The sequence below is a fragment of the Ambystoma mexicanum genome, chromosome 6p, assembly GCF_040938575.1.
Source record: "Ambystoma mexicanum isolate Mex_15411 chromosome 6p, UKY_AmexF1_1, whole genome shotgun sequence".
NCBI classification, from domain to species: domain Eukaryota; kingdom Metazoa; phylum Chordata; class Amphibia; order Caudata; family Ambystomatidae; genus Ambystoma; species Ambystoma mexicanum.
Window position 1 is genome coordinate 1,482,459,028 of NC_090935.1, and position 16,766 is coordinate 1,482,475,793.

Consider the following 16,766-nt stretch of genomic DNA (forward strand, 5'->3'; position numbering starts at 1 on the left):
CTGCCAGATTCCAGATATCAAAGACGCAGAACCCTGTTCAGTGTCTTTTATAAACATTCACAAGAATTAAGCATTTATAATAAAAACAAGATTTCCATAATACATTTCAGGGTTTCGGGTGCTAAATGTCAAGTGTACTGAACACAGTCACTGCAATAAGGGCACCATAAAAAAGATATAGGTTAAAAAAAAACATAATGGTATTCACGTAAAAAATGTAAATCTTTACTTGACATTCAAACCTTTATCGAGTAAGGTGCTGAAGTTCTTCAGTATTTAGGCAATACATAAAAGCAATAAATAATAAATAATAATAAAATACATTAATTAAATAATAGTAAAGGGCATTTAGCTCAGTAGTTTTTAATGTACGCCGTGAAAAAATATTATTGTTGTGGAGGATCAAAACATGATGCCCCCTTTGACTGATGGGCTGACCCATTGATTGAGCGGTTTATTCGGAACTAATACCAATTCCCATGTAATTGCAGGCACAGATAGGTGTTCAATCTCGGCTCCATCAAAGTTACAAAGTTACATAAAATGACATGCACCTAATGGCCCATGAGTTTGAAATGACTTTGGGCCTCATTACGACCCTGGCGGAAATCGGAAAACGATGGCGGAAATGCAATACCGCCATCGAATAGCGCTCGGTGCGACTGTGACCCGTCACCGCAAAGTACGAAGCCATTAGCGACACCGTAGTGAACGCCAACGCTAACTGCACCAAGTACGCGCGCGCGCGCCATGCCAAACCGTAAATACCACCATGGCGCAAGGGTACGCGAATTCCGACCCTAGCGGACATGTACCTAACGCCATCAAGCATGGCGGAAAGCACCATTCCGCCATGGTGAGAAGTACGGCATCGCAAATCAACCGTAAACGGCCCCACTGAGTGCCTGTACACCGCTCCCTGCCCACAAAGTACAACTCCCCGTAGGTGCAATGAAGTCACAATGCAACCAGTGAAATGTACAAGTCACCCATGCATGCCAACGAACAAAAGAATCACAAGAGGGGCCAATGGGAGCTGCAGGGCACAGACGGCACGAATACAGAAGCCATTCCAATGGACATGACCACAGTCCTCCCCCCAGAAACGCACGCAAACACAGGCACCTGGGACCAGCAATATTCCGAAAATCACATCATTCCACCAGTCCACCTGGCTGACCGGCATCTGTTACACAAAACCCAATCCCCTGCCCCTGAGCATGACAACATTCAAACAGTCACATTGGCAGCCCCCATCCCTGACCTCACTGGGCTTCGTAGGCAAACGCGCCCAGCACAGTACCACGCAACTAAACTCCGAAGCTGGAACCCAATGCAGATCTCCTCACAATACATCGCTCCCCAAATAGGAATATGCCACATCACTCGCAAAGAAGAACGCTACACGGCCCATATCAGAATAGAAATTTAATGCACAACAAAATCACCAAGCCCATACAGCCATTAGGCCATGAACTCCAAAACACATATCACCATTGTGGGGTGCATCCGCAAGGAATGACCAGCTACTACTTGTGTGACGCCCTGTTCCATCATGGTACACAGAGCCACATTCACGTACGAAAAGGCAACATGGAAGCGCACAGAACCGCAGGGCCGTCCCAATGGGGAGGCACTAGTCCAGCTGAAAGGCCAAAATGTTGCTCCGAGCCACTAGTACTGCGTAAGGGCATGTGGGCCATTGGCGATCGTCCCATAAGATCGTAATGCTGCTCCACTGATTAACACGAAGCAGCAGGTGTCGGGAGTAAAAGCCATCTGCAGGAGTGGCATACAGATGGCAGTGGCAAAAGGGGATGAGATACCTGTCAACCAAAAGAAAAGAAAAAGAACAGAATGGCCATCAGAACTACATTCGAACAACTCACTTCAATGATCACACTAAATCCACAGCCATATGCATGGTAGCCCACTCCAAAGGATCATCACCACCCCAAAACCACTTGCGACTCATAAACATCTATATCGAGGTGTAAACACCATCACAAACGAGTGTACCTGTGCATGCGTCTGTCAAAACAGAATCCATCAGATGGGAATGTTAACGTGCATGGACACAAGTGTCTGAAGGCGCGTCGAGACAGGGAGGGCTCAACAAGGCCAGATAGACGATGGTCCCACTATGGCAGCCCTGCATCACATAGCGCAGGGGAGGCGGATAGATTCCAAGAAGCCCTGTACATGGCAAACTCTGTATCAAATCACCTGCCCATGCATCCATTCATCATTCCCTCATCCCGGTATAAAAACGCCTGAATATTTACTCACATAACATTAGAAATATCCATTGAGTCTGTGCGTTATGCAGCCTGCAAAATCCACAGTGCCCCAGCCCGTAATTCCAGTGTTGTGAAGCAACATGTATTTGGGAACGTCCGGCCTCATCGCCCACGTCGCTATTGCGCATCCCAAACTATTCATATCAATCATTGCTTCCTCGCCATGGCCCCTGTCTCAAGGACATTGAACAATAGAACGTTATATTTGCAGTCAGACCTGTGGGCATCTCCTCGCCGCTAGCTGAAAACCGAAAGCGCCGCCCTTCGAATTCCTCATTTGCAACATCACGTCGAAAAGGCATCTGTGGCCGTTTGAAATCACTAATTATTCCAACTAGTGCGGCTGTGTGTGAAAATGGCAACTGCCTTCACCCACAAATGGGACGCCCCGCCCGGCGTTGCAACTCGGTACAGTGATGCATGAGGGCCCACCGTTACTCGAGTACTACGTTCCACTGACCCATCACAAGTCTGTTCTCGACTGCAAAGATTGTATATGAAACAATGGGACCATAGCCGAATGTACATATCAACAAATGTTACACGGCCATCGGGAACAAATACATGATTGCAATAGCAAGATGCCATTCCTCGAATTGCAGCGTCGTGTGCGGGACGTGCTCGGCCAAAGGGGAGAGCAGCTTGCACAGGTGGAATGAATCACCACAGGTGGAGGCCATACAGCCTGAAAACACATAAATTGCACACCCAGTCTCCTCCCACAACCACACCCACTCCGAAATGCTAGCGGCAGGACTCGCGATGTTGGCCCTGGGGGACCTGATAGCACTGCAAGTACTCCAACTCCAAGAAGAAGACGAACACCAACTACAACCGGCCGCACGGAGGAGACGCAGGAGGAGGAGGCCAAGGCAGGGCCAGCAAGGGCCGCCAGCACAGCCACTACCACCACGCAGGCAGCCCGCAATCCCACGCCTCCGAGCACATCCGTTCAACCTCACTGATGAGCAGATCCACACCCTCTACCGTTTGGACCGGGACACCATAGCCGCCATTGTGGACATGACACAGGCTGACCTTGTCAGCATGATAGATAGCCCAACCGCCATCCCACCCCTACTGAAGGTGGTGTCTGTACTCCACTTCCTGGCCACAGGCACCTACCAGCACACAGTTGGACAGTTGCATGGCATTTCTCAGCCACAGTTCTCACGGACACTATTGCAAGTGCTCGATGCCCTCCGGCAGCACGCAGACGACTACATCTCTCTACCACGCTCGGAGCAGGAAATTACCAACACAAAAGTGGGATTCCATGCACTTGGCGGCATACCGGGTTGCATTGGTGCCATCGACTGCACCCATGTGGAATTGGTCGTCCCACATGCCATGGAAGCCCAGTACCGCAACCGAAAACAATTCCATTCCCTGAATGTACAAATGGTGTGTGACTCCAACAGGATCATTACACATTGTTGTGTCAGATTCCCTGGATCAACCCATGATTCTATGGTCTTGAGGAACTCTACTATACCACGCTACATGGAGCGACACGCAGGGAACAGATCCTGGCTACTCGGTGAGTCTCATTTCATGCATGATGATGTGGGGTATGTGATGCGGCAATGACCTGGCAGGAAGGGCAGGGGGGGGTGTGCGTACGTAGCAATGGCATTCCACATCATACGTTTATCGTCCACATACAGGTGATGCTGGGTATCCACTGAAGAGATGGCTCCTCACACCAGTCCGGAACCCACGGGACCAGCATGAGGAGGACTACAACCATGCCCACTCACGTACCCGTGTAGTCATTGAACAGGCATTCGGCCTACTGAAGACTCGTTTCCGCTGCCTCAGCAGGTCTGGCGGGGCACTCCTGTACCGCCATGAGAAGGTTGCAAAGATGGTCATGGCATGTGTCATGCTCCACAACATGTGCGTACGTAGAAATGTGCCCATGCCCCCTGACGCAGAACTGCAAGCACCTGATGATGGTCATGATGAGGGTGGGGATGTGGCAGCACCTCAAGGAGTCTGCGAGGCACCGGAGGGCCGTGACATTCGTCAGCATCTCATTGATGCATGCTTCTAGCACTCACGCCTGGTGGCTGATACATGGACACGGGACTCGTGGCACTGTGTGTGTCTGGTACATGCACAATATGGACTGTACGCCTATGATGGCCTAGTACACAAAGAACATTGTCCACACATCTCATTGGTTGATCGTGCACTGTTTATGGCATATGTGATATCATGTTGAACACCCTATCGACCCGCCACCCAAGTGAGCCCAACACACCCCCTCCACCCTCCTACCTCCCCCCGAACACCAGTGTCCAAAGATGCTCATTGTCAGTGGGCTGTCGCTATTGCAAGCCCCCTCTGCGGGTATCAGGGGCACCCCTGCCTGTGGAGCGCAGGTTCCTCCCAGATCTACGTTGGGGGCTGCCCTGGACGGAACTTGCAACGGATGATGTCTCTGCCTGCTCACGTCCATGCATGTCCCTAAGGGTTTGTGAGAGCTCAGTGAGCACACGGCGCACTGCGGCAAGTTCGGCACATACGTCTTTGGACGTCGCATGCAGTTCCCCCCTCAGGCTCTCGGTGCTTCTCTCCATTTGGACTCTCAGGCTCTCGGTGCTTCTCTCCATTTGTACTCTCAGGCTCTCGGTGCTACTCTCCATTTGTGCCCTTAGTGTCTCTGTACTTCTCTCCATTTCTGCCCTAAGTGTCTCAGTTGATGTTTCTATGTCTGCCTTAGTGCCCCCACATTCATCGGCATGGTCCTTGAGGAGCGTGGCCAGTTGCTGCTGTTGCACGAGTAACTGGTCGAGGGACTGTTGCCTCTGCTGGGCCATGGCCATTTGCGGGGGTGTCACAGAGGGGCTGTTGACCTCATGTTGCCTTGCCACAGGGCTTGTGGGGGATGGCCAGTCGTCGTCTTGTGGGTGCCCCTGCGTGGTATCCTCATGTTGTACGGGATGGGACAGACAGGGGGATTGGGACAGGTCATGGATGGATCTGACTTCGACATCCCCGTCTTCTGTGTCGGAGCATGCTGCCATCAATGGGGTGTCACCTATGGTGCTGCTGCCACCAGAGGCAGTGCCTTCTGTGGCATCCGTTGGGGGGACCGGTGGTGGTGGTGTTGTGGGCATGCTGGCTGCTGGGGTGCCTGTTGATGTTCCCTCCTCTGTCCTGCCACCTGATTTGTGCTGCTGCCGTGTCTTGATGCGTGCAGCTGAGGTGGAGGGTCTTTGGCCGTTGGTCTTGGCCCTCTTTGCAGGTGTGCTGGTAGGGGTGTCCTGATGCTCGTCGTTTGGATCGGACCCTGTGGTGGAGTAAAGGAGGGCGAGGGTTATTAATGGGTCTGTGGGTATTGTAATGGCATTGTATCACATGCATTGGGGTGGTTCCTGAGGATGATTTGGGTCGGGGCCTTGGAGGTGCTTTCATTTGTGTGTGGAGTGAGGGTGCAGTTGTTTGGCAGCCTGCAGTTAGGGTGTGCCTGCTGCACGTGTAGTGGGTCTTTTAGGGGTTTTTAATTATTTATGTATTTATTGTGAATTTTAAAGTGCGCTATCAGGCCGATGTGTGTGGACGTTCTCCTGGACATGTGTTTCTGTTGCACTATGTGGACACATGGCACTTCACATGATTGGACATTGTGGATTTAGCATTGTTTTATCTGGCCCACCTACCTGAATCTTCGGATGTCTGCACTCCTTTCTCCATCCCTCCGACTCCCTCTATGCTCTCCATTCCGATGGTGGAGGCACAGATTTCTTCCCAGGGGGTCAACTTGATGGGTGGTTCAGGTCCTCCCCCGGTGGCTGTGGCAATGTTGCGGTTGGCAGAGAGTATGCTGCGGACGCGTATCCGCAGGTCGTCCCATCGCTTTCTGCATTGCTGTGGGTTGCGGGGTGCGGTCCCCACCGCACTTACCCGCTGTGCCACCAGAGCCCATATGGCCTTCTTGTTCGCAAGTGCCGTCCTGGTCATTTGCGTGGAGAAGACGACGGCAGCATTCTCCTGGAGGGTCTCTGTTAGCACGGTGAGTTCCTCACGGGAGAAGTGGACCTGCCGCTTGCGGTCGCATGCTTTCTTCGCTACTTTTCCCATTTTTCTTGGTTTCGCTAGGGTGGATGACGGGTTGGGGTGTGTCTCAGGGTGGTGTTTTTAGTGGTTGTGTGGTTTTTGTGGTTTTATAGGTGTACGGCGGGATGTTTCCCCTTCCGGGCCCATGTTTTTACTTCCGTTTCCGTATATTTACGGTCACCGTACTTTCCGGTAGGCGCACACTGCGGTGTCCGCTGTGATGGGTGGCGGTATTGCACCTAGGGCGCCGTACGGCGGCGGTGTGGGCCGTTTTGGGGTCATTTCCGCCATCGCGGACTTTGCACTTCCGCCATGCCGTGGTGCTCGTGCCCGATGGGTCGGAATGGGCCGCACTTTGCTCCTTCGTGCAATGGCGGAAACGCTATTTACGCTGTGGCGGTCCGGTCAGTCACTTTCCGCCAGGGTCGTAATGAGGGCCTTTGACTGTAGATTCCATTTGATTCCTTGGTCGTGTGTATTTGTAGATAGGGTGTGCAGGTGCTTCACCCCTGTTAAATGACATGGAGACGCCTGGTAGTGAAAACATTAAGAACATCTCAGAAAGACTGTACCCTCGGGGGATAAATTGGGGGCAAAATGGCTACCTTTCGAAATTGTCACTTTACAATGGAACACATTGAGATTCTGGCCCAGTGCAGAATCCTTCTGATAGTCAAAAAGAGCACTTTCACAGAAGAAAAGAAGCAGTGTAAAAAAACATGACAGCGAGAAAAACATAGAACATCCCCCTACATCCCATACATAATGAAAGCCTCTCATGTAGCCCGGTAGGCCCACAAAGCACCCATGCACAATCTTGGGTAAAGTGGGTTTTAGTAACCCAGAAACATCATCCTCTGGATCCCATTCAAGAACAGGCCAGTCTGTTGTCAACAATGGCATCCGTAAATAAGACACAGCACTTGAATCACAGGTGAGGTTAATTTGGTAATTTTTAATAGCAACACTGCAGTGTGAACACAGGAATGAACAGCACACCCTCCCCAAGTAATCCTAACAATGTGTTACCATGCCCCTTTATCAGCAACTTTGATAGGTTTCGGTACATTGACTTCAACGAGTGAAAGATTGTATCATTGAGGACTTCACTCCTCCTTCCAATTAGCACAATTGTCGTCTATGAGGAGACAGACAAGCCAGTCCTCCCAAGGTCACTCCTCAGCTTTCCAGAGATAACCAGTACAAATGTGCACCCTTAATACAATTAAGATTCAAACACTCTTATCCTCAGTCATTTGAAGCTGCTTCTTTTAGTAATACATGAGTATACTTTTGGCGTTATAAGCAAGGTTATAAATGATTGCACCAAGGGAGCAGGACACAAGCATTCAAGTAAATACAGCATTGATGTGCCAGATTTCTTTTCTTCATCCTGACAATAATTCAAATTAGGATTGTTTCTCAGCTACTTTAGGACTAGCTGTGAATAAAAAGCCCTAGTCCTTCTTGAATCAGTCTTCTATTCTAGTTTTCATTTAAATGTATATTTATCAGCAATTCGTTTCTACAGAGGAATGCCTTCTACAGTTCTACTGATGCGAGTGCACCTCCCTTTCACTCCATTGACTGTGATTTTTCTTTCAAATGTCCTGTGACTAGTGTCCCCTTGATGATGTTATATAATCACAATCAATCCTCCCTGAAGTTCTTTTAGACATCAATGGGTCTCTGGCAGCAGCAGTAGATAGAGCTGAAGTTTTTTCTTGCACTGGAATGCAGAGCAAGCTGGATTTGCATGCCGTAGTCTCCACAGAATCACTTTAGAGGGCCTCATTATTCCTACCACCTCCTGATGTCCCTCTCCAACCATCTCCTGATGTTTCCTCTCTCCCTCTTGTCCCCCTCCACTCTTTCCTATCTCTCACTCTACACCTTCCTAAATTGTAAGGCTTCTCCACACTCCTTCCAAAACAAAAGGGGTGATGGCTAGAAGGTTTAGAATGATCTTACCTTCTGGCATTGCTCTGGGCGACCTCCAGTCCATCGTTCTTCACCTGCCAACCCATTACAAAAGGGGAGCGGCCGAAACATGTCTGGGGATGCTTGTCGTCTCATGCAGAAGGGATGTGACCCAGCAGTTCGGGCTGGACTCCGCCTACGTTGTTCTTCCTCAAAAAAGCAGAACATTCCATTTCCGTGGTCAGAAGCAGGTTTTGGAAGGCGCCCGTGATGTTTTCCACTTCATATATTTCCATCCCTTTCACAGCCACCTTTCACTGGGGAGGAACTTCAGTTTTCATTCAATAGTGATACAAGACCTTGCTTCCTTGTTGAATAGCCATATTCAATTACATCAGCTCTTCTATTGGTTGTTCTGCCCCCCCCCCCCGCCCCGCTGTACAGGAAGAGAATTGACTTCTGCATTCACCTTGAAGTCCAACAAACTACCATATTTCTCTATAACGTGCAGGGCCGCTCGGATTGAGATTCCCAGGTTATGCAAAGGGAGAGGATATCAATTCGCGTACAACTGTAGAATTTCTTCACCAAAGCACAAATTAAGTATGACGATAAAGAAAGAACCACACTCCACTCTGTCGATTGACATTTCTGATCAAGGGCTAACAGTACCGTATCTCCTGCACCTTCCTTGTTGATTCCATGAGATTCAATGTTTTTCCAAGTGTATTTGCCCCCTGTCGCCCCTGAAAGAAACCCATCCGTTCCAAATGTATTAAACGGGGCATCAATGCCTCAAGAGCGTGGCCAAGATTCTGGCATACATTTTCTCGTTCACATTTAACACAAATATCAGGCGATATGACTGACACTTCGTTTGGTCTCTACCCACCTTAAGTATCACAGATATGAATGCTTTACTAAACAAGGAAGGAGGAATCCCCATCTCCATGATATTATTGAAGAGCTTAACTAAGCGTTGCAGCAACGCAAATGCCAGCAAAGCATTTATAAAAGTCTATTGTATAACCATCTTCCGAAGGAGCCTTGCCCCTTGGCAATCTATCAATAGCTTTTAGTACCTCTTCATCTATGACTGGAGCATCCATACAACATACTTCATACCTGGACAGGTTTGCAATGGGAACTCCCTCTGGGTTTCGGTCTAGCTCCTGTCGCATTCCTCCCTCAGCACTATCACACAGTTTCTCACAGGACCACAATTACCCTTTTAAAGACCGTTTTATGTTAAATTCACATTTTGTATTCTTATAATGCATGATGCAGAAAATATGTGATGACTGAAATTCTTTCTAAAAGCTAGCTAACAGTATCAGATGATTGAAAATCAGGAAGACTGGAAACATTTTTGGGGGGTTCAGAATGAGATTAATCTAGCTATGGTATGGAGATTGTCATTGTTTTTAAAACTTATTTAGATTAACCTGCTGCTCGTGGAGTAGTCTTTCATTTTTACCAATTCGGTTAAAGGAGCTCTATGACATTGTGGTTGGTGTTACAGAACCTGGGACAAGGGGTTCATTTTGGAATACACAAAACGCTAGCAGAGTGCCCACATCTGCAAGTTTAGCCAGATTACGGAAGAAGTAGCATTATTAACATCCAGATACGAAGTTCCTCACATTGTGGCTGCTTTGCAAAGAGCACAGAATATCCTCCTGTAGTGACATCTTCATCTGCCTGCACATAAAAGTAAGCAGTAGTCTGCTCAACCTTTTTGAATGTTTGTAAAGGGCTTGAGAGGTCTAAGTGCAGCTCTAGACCTAACCCACCATAATGGGCAGGGGCCTTAAACTCTTTGTGCCCAAACGATGGCTGTAGGGGGCCACTCACACATTCTCTAAACACACTTCCTTTTAAAATAGGCTGCTTCCACTTCCAATACATCATTACAATCCCTGTTGCAACGTCTAAATTAGTGTTGCAAGTGTGATAATTAGGAGTGGGAATATAGGGTTGAGTGTGGATGCAGGGAATCAAATCAGCAAGTTGATTGCATGAATATCGAGTCACTTCTTGTAGCCAATATTTCCAGCAATATATGAATTGAAGAGGCCCCACATGACGAGAACATGTGCTATTAGTCAATATTTGCCTCTTATTATGATGTTTAGCTTTGAAGCCCAAGTGTTAAAAAAATAAATTAAATACTATATTGTTGAATTGTTCTCACCTATTTCTCCATCCATGATTAGGTGTTCTTACAGGACCAGGTCCCAGGCGACTGCTCTCAGGCCGCAGGAAAAAATCAGTTGGTGATGCCTGGGCGGAGCAAGAAACACAATCTAAGATGAAGGATCACTGGATAATGAGGAAACGTCAGGTTGAAGTGGATGTGATGAAACACGAGTATAGCAAAGTGAGTTACCTGCTTCAGTGCAAACATTAGGTGGTTGAAGATTGCAGCAGCAGTACCAAAGAAACCTGAGTATTCGTATGTACCCCTACCAGCCCAGTCATTTCAGATGATTGAAACTGCAAAATATTTTGAAATTGATCATTTCTTTATAGGCATATCTTTATTAATGAGCTTTCATTTGTATACACAAGCACACAGTATAGAAAGAAAATGAAAACATGAATACAAATAACCAATGGTAGACCTGCAGACAAATGCCACAGTTCAAATAGGAAAAACATCCCCTATCGCCCTGAACAAAACTGCTTCCATGAGCATCACAGAAACCTTATTAAGAATACAAACAGAACTGAAGCGTGCCCCGGCAGGTCTAGCATCTTAAAGCACAGGTTATTTAAAGCATGGAAAGGATTAGGTAGATTCCAGTCTGTGGACCGAAGTTTGTGTGCTTGATTAAAGGTGATCAATGACAACCTATTTTACAGTTTAAAATCGGTTGCCAAACCACATACTGTGGGTGTGGGAGAGTGGGGGGCTTCAGTTTGTTTCTACCAATTGATTATTTCCAACTAGCAGTACCCCCCAGCATTGCCCGGTTCTGTAACTGACATGCACATGGGGGTCTGCTATAGCCTTGTGTATGTTTTATTTTGTCATAACTTCCTATTTTTGAGAAAATGGAAAATCAGCAATCTCCTGAAATTGCACATACTGATAACACAGGTCCGGACCATGATGCACCCCTTTGCAGGGCAAATGGGTGGGGTTGTTCAAAGTTCACTATCACCAGTACACCCCAGACTGGTATGCTGACTTTGTGTCCTAACTTCCTATTTTTGAAAAAGTTGCAAAATCTGCAATCTCCCGAAATCGCCTATACTGATAGTGCAGGGCCGGACCCCGCAGTATGCAGGGTGTATGGGTGTGGTTGGTCAGATTTCACTATCACCAGTACACCCCAGAATGGTATGCCGACCTTGGGCTAAAATGTCAGCACACAACTGTTATAGGGCTCCTTATACTGATAACACAGGGGCGGACCCTGCCCTCTGCAGGGCAAATGAGTGGGGTTGGTCAGATTTCACTATCGTCAGTACACCCCAGACTGGTATGCTGACCCCGGTCCAAAACTTCAGCCCACCAACTGTTGTGGGGTTGGAGCCAACAATCGCAAAAAACAGCAATCTCCGGGAATCGCCCATACTGATAGCACAGGACCGGACCCCACCCTGTGCAGGGTGAATGGGCGGGTTGGTCAATTTTCACTATTGCCAGTACACCCCAGACTGGTGTACCGACTTTGGGCCAAAAATTCAGCCCACCAACTATTATGGGGCTGGAGCCAACCCTGAACATACAGACAAACTTTCACACACATAGATGAGGTAAAGGTTCCTTAATCCATTACAGATATATTTAAGTCTGTGGACAGTGTGTTAAGGAGTGTAATAGCACGAAATAGCCAATATAATTCTTGTTAAAGCTATATTCATGTTTCCTTGAAACACACAAGTAAAATATTGTGTGCATACGAAACTAACACAATGAGTGCCCAGACAACACGGGAGGCAACCAGAAGAGAATTGGCTTCTACATTGTTCAATGAGACATTGAAACATACAGCTGGCAAAGTTAAAGAGAAACTAACATCCATAGTTGAAAACAGTGAAATATTATTGAAGGAACATGAAAAACTCTCAAAGAAGGAGATAAGCAAGTGGTTGGAGGAACACCCACTCCAAAACTATATAGACGACAAAAGGATTCCCGAGGGGATGAAGAATACTTACCTCACCCTCCTTTGAGGACCAAGATCCATGTTGGAAGAGTGGGGTGTTGCAACCAACTACTGCTCCAAAAATCTGTTGGAGATACTAATTAAGTACGCAGGAAATGACCGGAGAATAACCTTATTAAAAATTGCAGAGGTTGAAAGTCAACTAGCCAAAATCAAATTTAGCGAGGAAGGACAGAAACTCAAGAAAAATATAGAAGGCAATTTGAAGAGTTTTGACGAGGATATACAACAAAGGAAACAACGCAAATTCCTGAGAGATAAGGAGGACTACAAGAATGGTAGAGTATATACATTTGCCAGGCGTTTTGACCAAATGAGGGTTAAAACAAGAACCAACATACTGGCCAACAACAGTGCAGACAACACAATGGCTGCATCAACCATTGAAGAGTCCTAAATATCAGAATCAGACGTCACCGAGAGTGAAAGTGAGGAACCCACCATTCGTCTAAATTTATTAGAGGAGATGCGCCTGCTCTGCCAAGACAGAAGGACAGGCAAGCAGGCAAGGGGTGAAAAAACATGTGGCCGAGGAAAAGGAGGAAGACAAAAACGAGGAGGGGGCAGAGGGGCAAACATTTCAGGAAAGAACATATCATGGAGACAACTTCGCTCTGGCAAATAGGAGACAACACCATACGAGCCGCCACAGATATGGCCATTGTCATCCTATCAAACCATACCCTGATGGAGAACCAGAAACAGCTGCTAACCCTAGGGCTAAATTTCTGCCCTTCGCCATATTATGACTACTCTCAAACGAGAATAGATCTAGATCATTTTATTCGAAAGATCAAACTAATCAAATTCTTCGAAGTGAATCCACCAAAAGAAAAATGGAGTGCCCCACAAGAAGGCAAGACAATAATAACAAAGGAGGATTTAACCACGCTATCCACACTCATGTTCCTACAAGAGGGGGGAACAAGTACCTCTGACTCTGCTGTCATCAATCCGGAAGATCTCGAGATAAACATGGAATGGCACAAAAAAAGCAGATTAAGAACGAAATCAAAGTTTAATCCTCCCATTACGACAGGCAGTAATATTGAGACGTTCCAAGACTTGGTCATTAAAGATCTGAAAAAGATCAGAGTGAGAGAGGCCACAACATTCAAGTCCAATATGAATAATTCACACAGGAAAGCCCTCAAGGAACTAAGTCTCTTATCTGATTGCATCATTAAGGCATCTGACAAAGGTCGGAACATTGTATTGATGGACAGATCACAGTACATTAAAGAAGCCAATAGACAACTTAACGACTATTCCTTTTATGAAAAACTTCCTGAAAACCCCATTATGGACTTAGAATTGAAAGTACAAGAATTTATTGATGTATGGACAGAGAAGGGGGTGTTAGAGGACCAAGAAGTAAAGTTTCTCTATAAACAATGTAGTACCATCCCGACCATTTACTTTCTTCCAAAAGTCCACAAATGCAAAAGTAGACCTCCAGGAAGACCAATTGTGACACTCACAGGATTGTTACTGGAAAATATGTCCAAGTACATTGACGAGACATTCTTCCTTTTTGTACTGTCTTTACCATCCTATTTAAGAGACACAAAGGACTTTCTATTAAAAATTAATGAATTACCATGTGAATCTGACTACATCTTGGCCACTATGGACGTGGTATCATTATATACTTCATTAAAAATGATCAAGGCTTAAGAGCGTGTGCCCATTACTTGAATACAATTACACCAGACATTCTGAGATGATTTTGGAAATGATCGACCTGTGCCTCACGAACAATATCTTTTTGTTTGATCAGAAATATTATAGGCAAAAGCAGGGCACGGCGATGGGCACTACATTCGCCCCTACATACGCAAACTTAACCATGGAATATTGGGAAAAGTATGAGGCTTTCATAGAACAACATGAAAAGTACACCCAAAAAGTGATTATGTGGCACTGCTATATCAATGACCTTTTCATTATTTGGAAAGGAACATCAAAAGAATGGAAGGAATATATCAAACAGTTAAATAAGAACAACTTCAATCTACAGTTCACTGAGACACAAAGCCCTGAAAAAGTCATTTTCCTTGATCTCACTGTGTTTATTGAAGATGGAAAGGTCAAAAGTGAACTCTTTAGAAAACCCACAGGAGTGAATATGCCTTTACATGCTAACAGTGCTCAGTGCTCATTGCAAGAATTTGGTCTGGAGTATCCCTTATGGAGAGTTTGTTGGACTGAGAAGAAACTGTATGAAAATTGAAGCATATGACAAAGAAAGCAAAGTCACCGCTTGGGGATTCAGTAAACAGAACTATCCCAAAAGTAATTGAACGTGCGTACTTGAAAGCATGACAGCGAGAGAGGATGTCATTACTAGTGGATCTTAATGTGGTAGATGAGTCACCCAAACAGAAAGAGACAGTACGGCTGGTTCTGACCTATGGACAGACCGCTAAAACAGTAAAACATATTGTCAAAAAATATTGGCATTTACTTAACATAGACACAGATCTACAAGGCACACTTGGATCTCATCCTAATTTCTCCTTTCGGAAATGTAAATCGATAAAGGATGTATTAGTGAGCAGTTACATGGCACCTGAACCGAAAAAGAATACATCCACTTGGCTAACACAAAGAAACAAAGGTTTCTTTAAATGCTCTAAGTGTACGATCTGTAACTATGCGGACGAATGTACCACATATGTGCATCCTATTCTAAAAACCATCCTTCCTATTACTGAAAAAATCACTTGTGATTTGGAATTTATAGTTTATGTTCTGAAATGCACCTGCAGTAAGTGGTATATAGGAAGCACAAAATGTAAATTAAAGATAGGGATTTTGCAACATAATAGGGCCATCAAAAACAGAGACTATACATATCCCATAGCCAAACATTTTTGGGAAGTACATGAAGAAAAGCTATGTGACTTCTCATTCTTTGGACTCAAATAAATCAATATTGGCCCGAGAGGAGGAAATAGAGAAAAATTGCTAAGACAGCATGAGACCCGGAGTATTATAGACTTCGAGAGAAAGAACCCTTTGGGACACAACATAGACAAAGTACTATACACCTTTTTGGGAGAATGATGACAGGTTTTGCCCACTGTAGGATCTCACTGTTAGCCAGTCAGGGATTAGACTTATATACTCCATACATTAGCATTGAGATCCTCAAAGTCATACAATTTCTGTATGGACAATATGAGATAAATGATTTGATTGTGCCATCATGATGATAATCCATGCCATTCAATATCTGATCCTGTTTTACCGAGATTGTTGACATATGAGTTAGATATGGTCAATATGCGATTGTATATTTACCTATAAGATAGGACTGTTATCAACTTTTCTTACCAGCTATGCAGAATTAATTGAAATAATGATTTTAATATCTTTGTTTAACCAGTCAGTTTTCAGGAAGGTTTTTAAGGACCTGGTCTATGGCAAACATTGGAAATTCTATACACTCCCACTCAGTGGTAGCGATGATGGGTAGATTGAAAGGTCAATTGTGATGTACGATGCTATGTAGCGAAACCTACCTGGCCTATGTTCATAAATGTTTTGGGTTGAATCACAAAATGGGGTCTCACCACGGTGGGTTGACTTAACAATTACATTATTGTCTAGGGGCAGTTAATGTATGACAAGAAGGTCACAAAGCTGCCATTAATGTATTAACAGTAATTTCCTCACTTATAAACGAGGATCTGTCACAGGTTGAAATCATATACATAATGTAATCCATCTGACACCCACCATTATACATTAGTGTGATACCCCTGTTGTAACGAAACAATACATTCCTGCCACCAATAGGATGCATTTAGAGAGTTGCCAACATTGCCTTTCACTCTCTATAGTGGCAGCAGGTATGCCTCGAACTAGAGTGTCGATTAAGGAGACTCTGGGCACTATGCTCAGGACACCTGCCGACAGAAGTTATGGTCGAAGTAGAGATGCACTATGCAACCATATTGTTGTTGGCACTTGGTGGTATTTAACACTGAATGTTGATATTTTTCAAACAGTGAGAATTAGGCAATGCTGGCTATTAATCCATTCTGAATATTATACTAATTATTGTACCCGGCACATTGATGTGCACAAGGCGAAAATTTGGTGAAAGTTATTGCAACTGTGGGAATGTGTGAGTAACTAATGACCATTAGCTTTTTGAACGAACAAAGGCAGTCGCACTGCAGTCAACATGAGTGCATGTTGCAGTCCTCTTTCTTATGACCATGAATGGACAGAATTTAAGAGTTTAAATGTATGCCTAGACCAGGGGGGAACCATGTGATCAAGCTACAGGAAG

At 45.6% G+C, this 16,766-nt stretch overlaps 1 protein-coding gene across 1 annotated transcript in view; it reads left to right on the forward strand.

The window, feature by feature from the left end:
• Positions 1-16,766, forward strand: part of LOC138511072 (uncharacterized) — a 1,092,277-nt gene that overhangs the window by 252,292 nt on the left and 823,219 nt on the right. Inside the window, exon 2 of the mRNA XM_069626571.1 lies at positions 10,502-10,665. Coding sequence (XP_069482672.1) covers positions 10,502-10,665 — 164 coding nt within the window. The remainder of the gene's footprint in view (positions 1-10,501; positions 10,666-16,766) is intronic.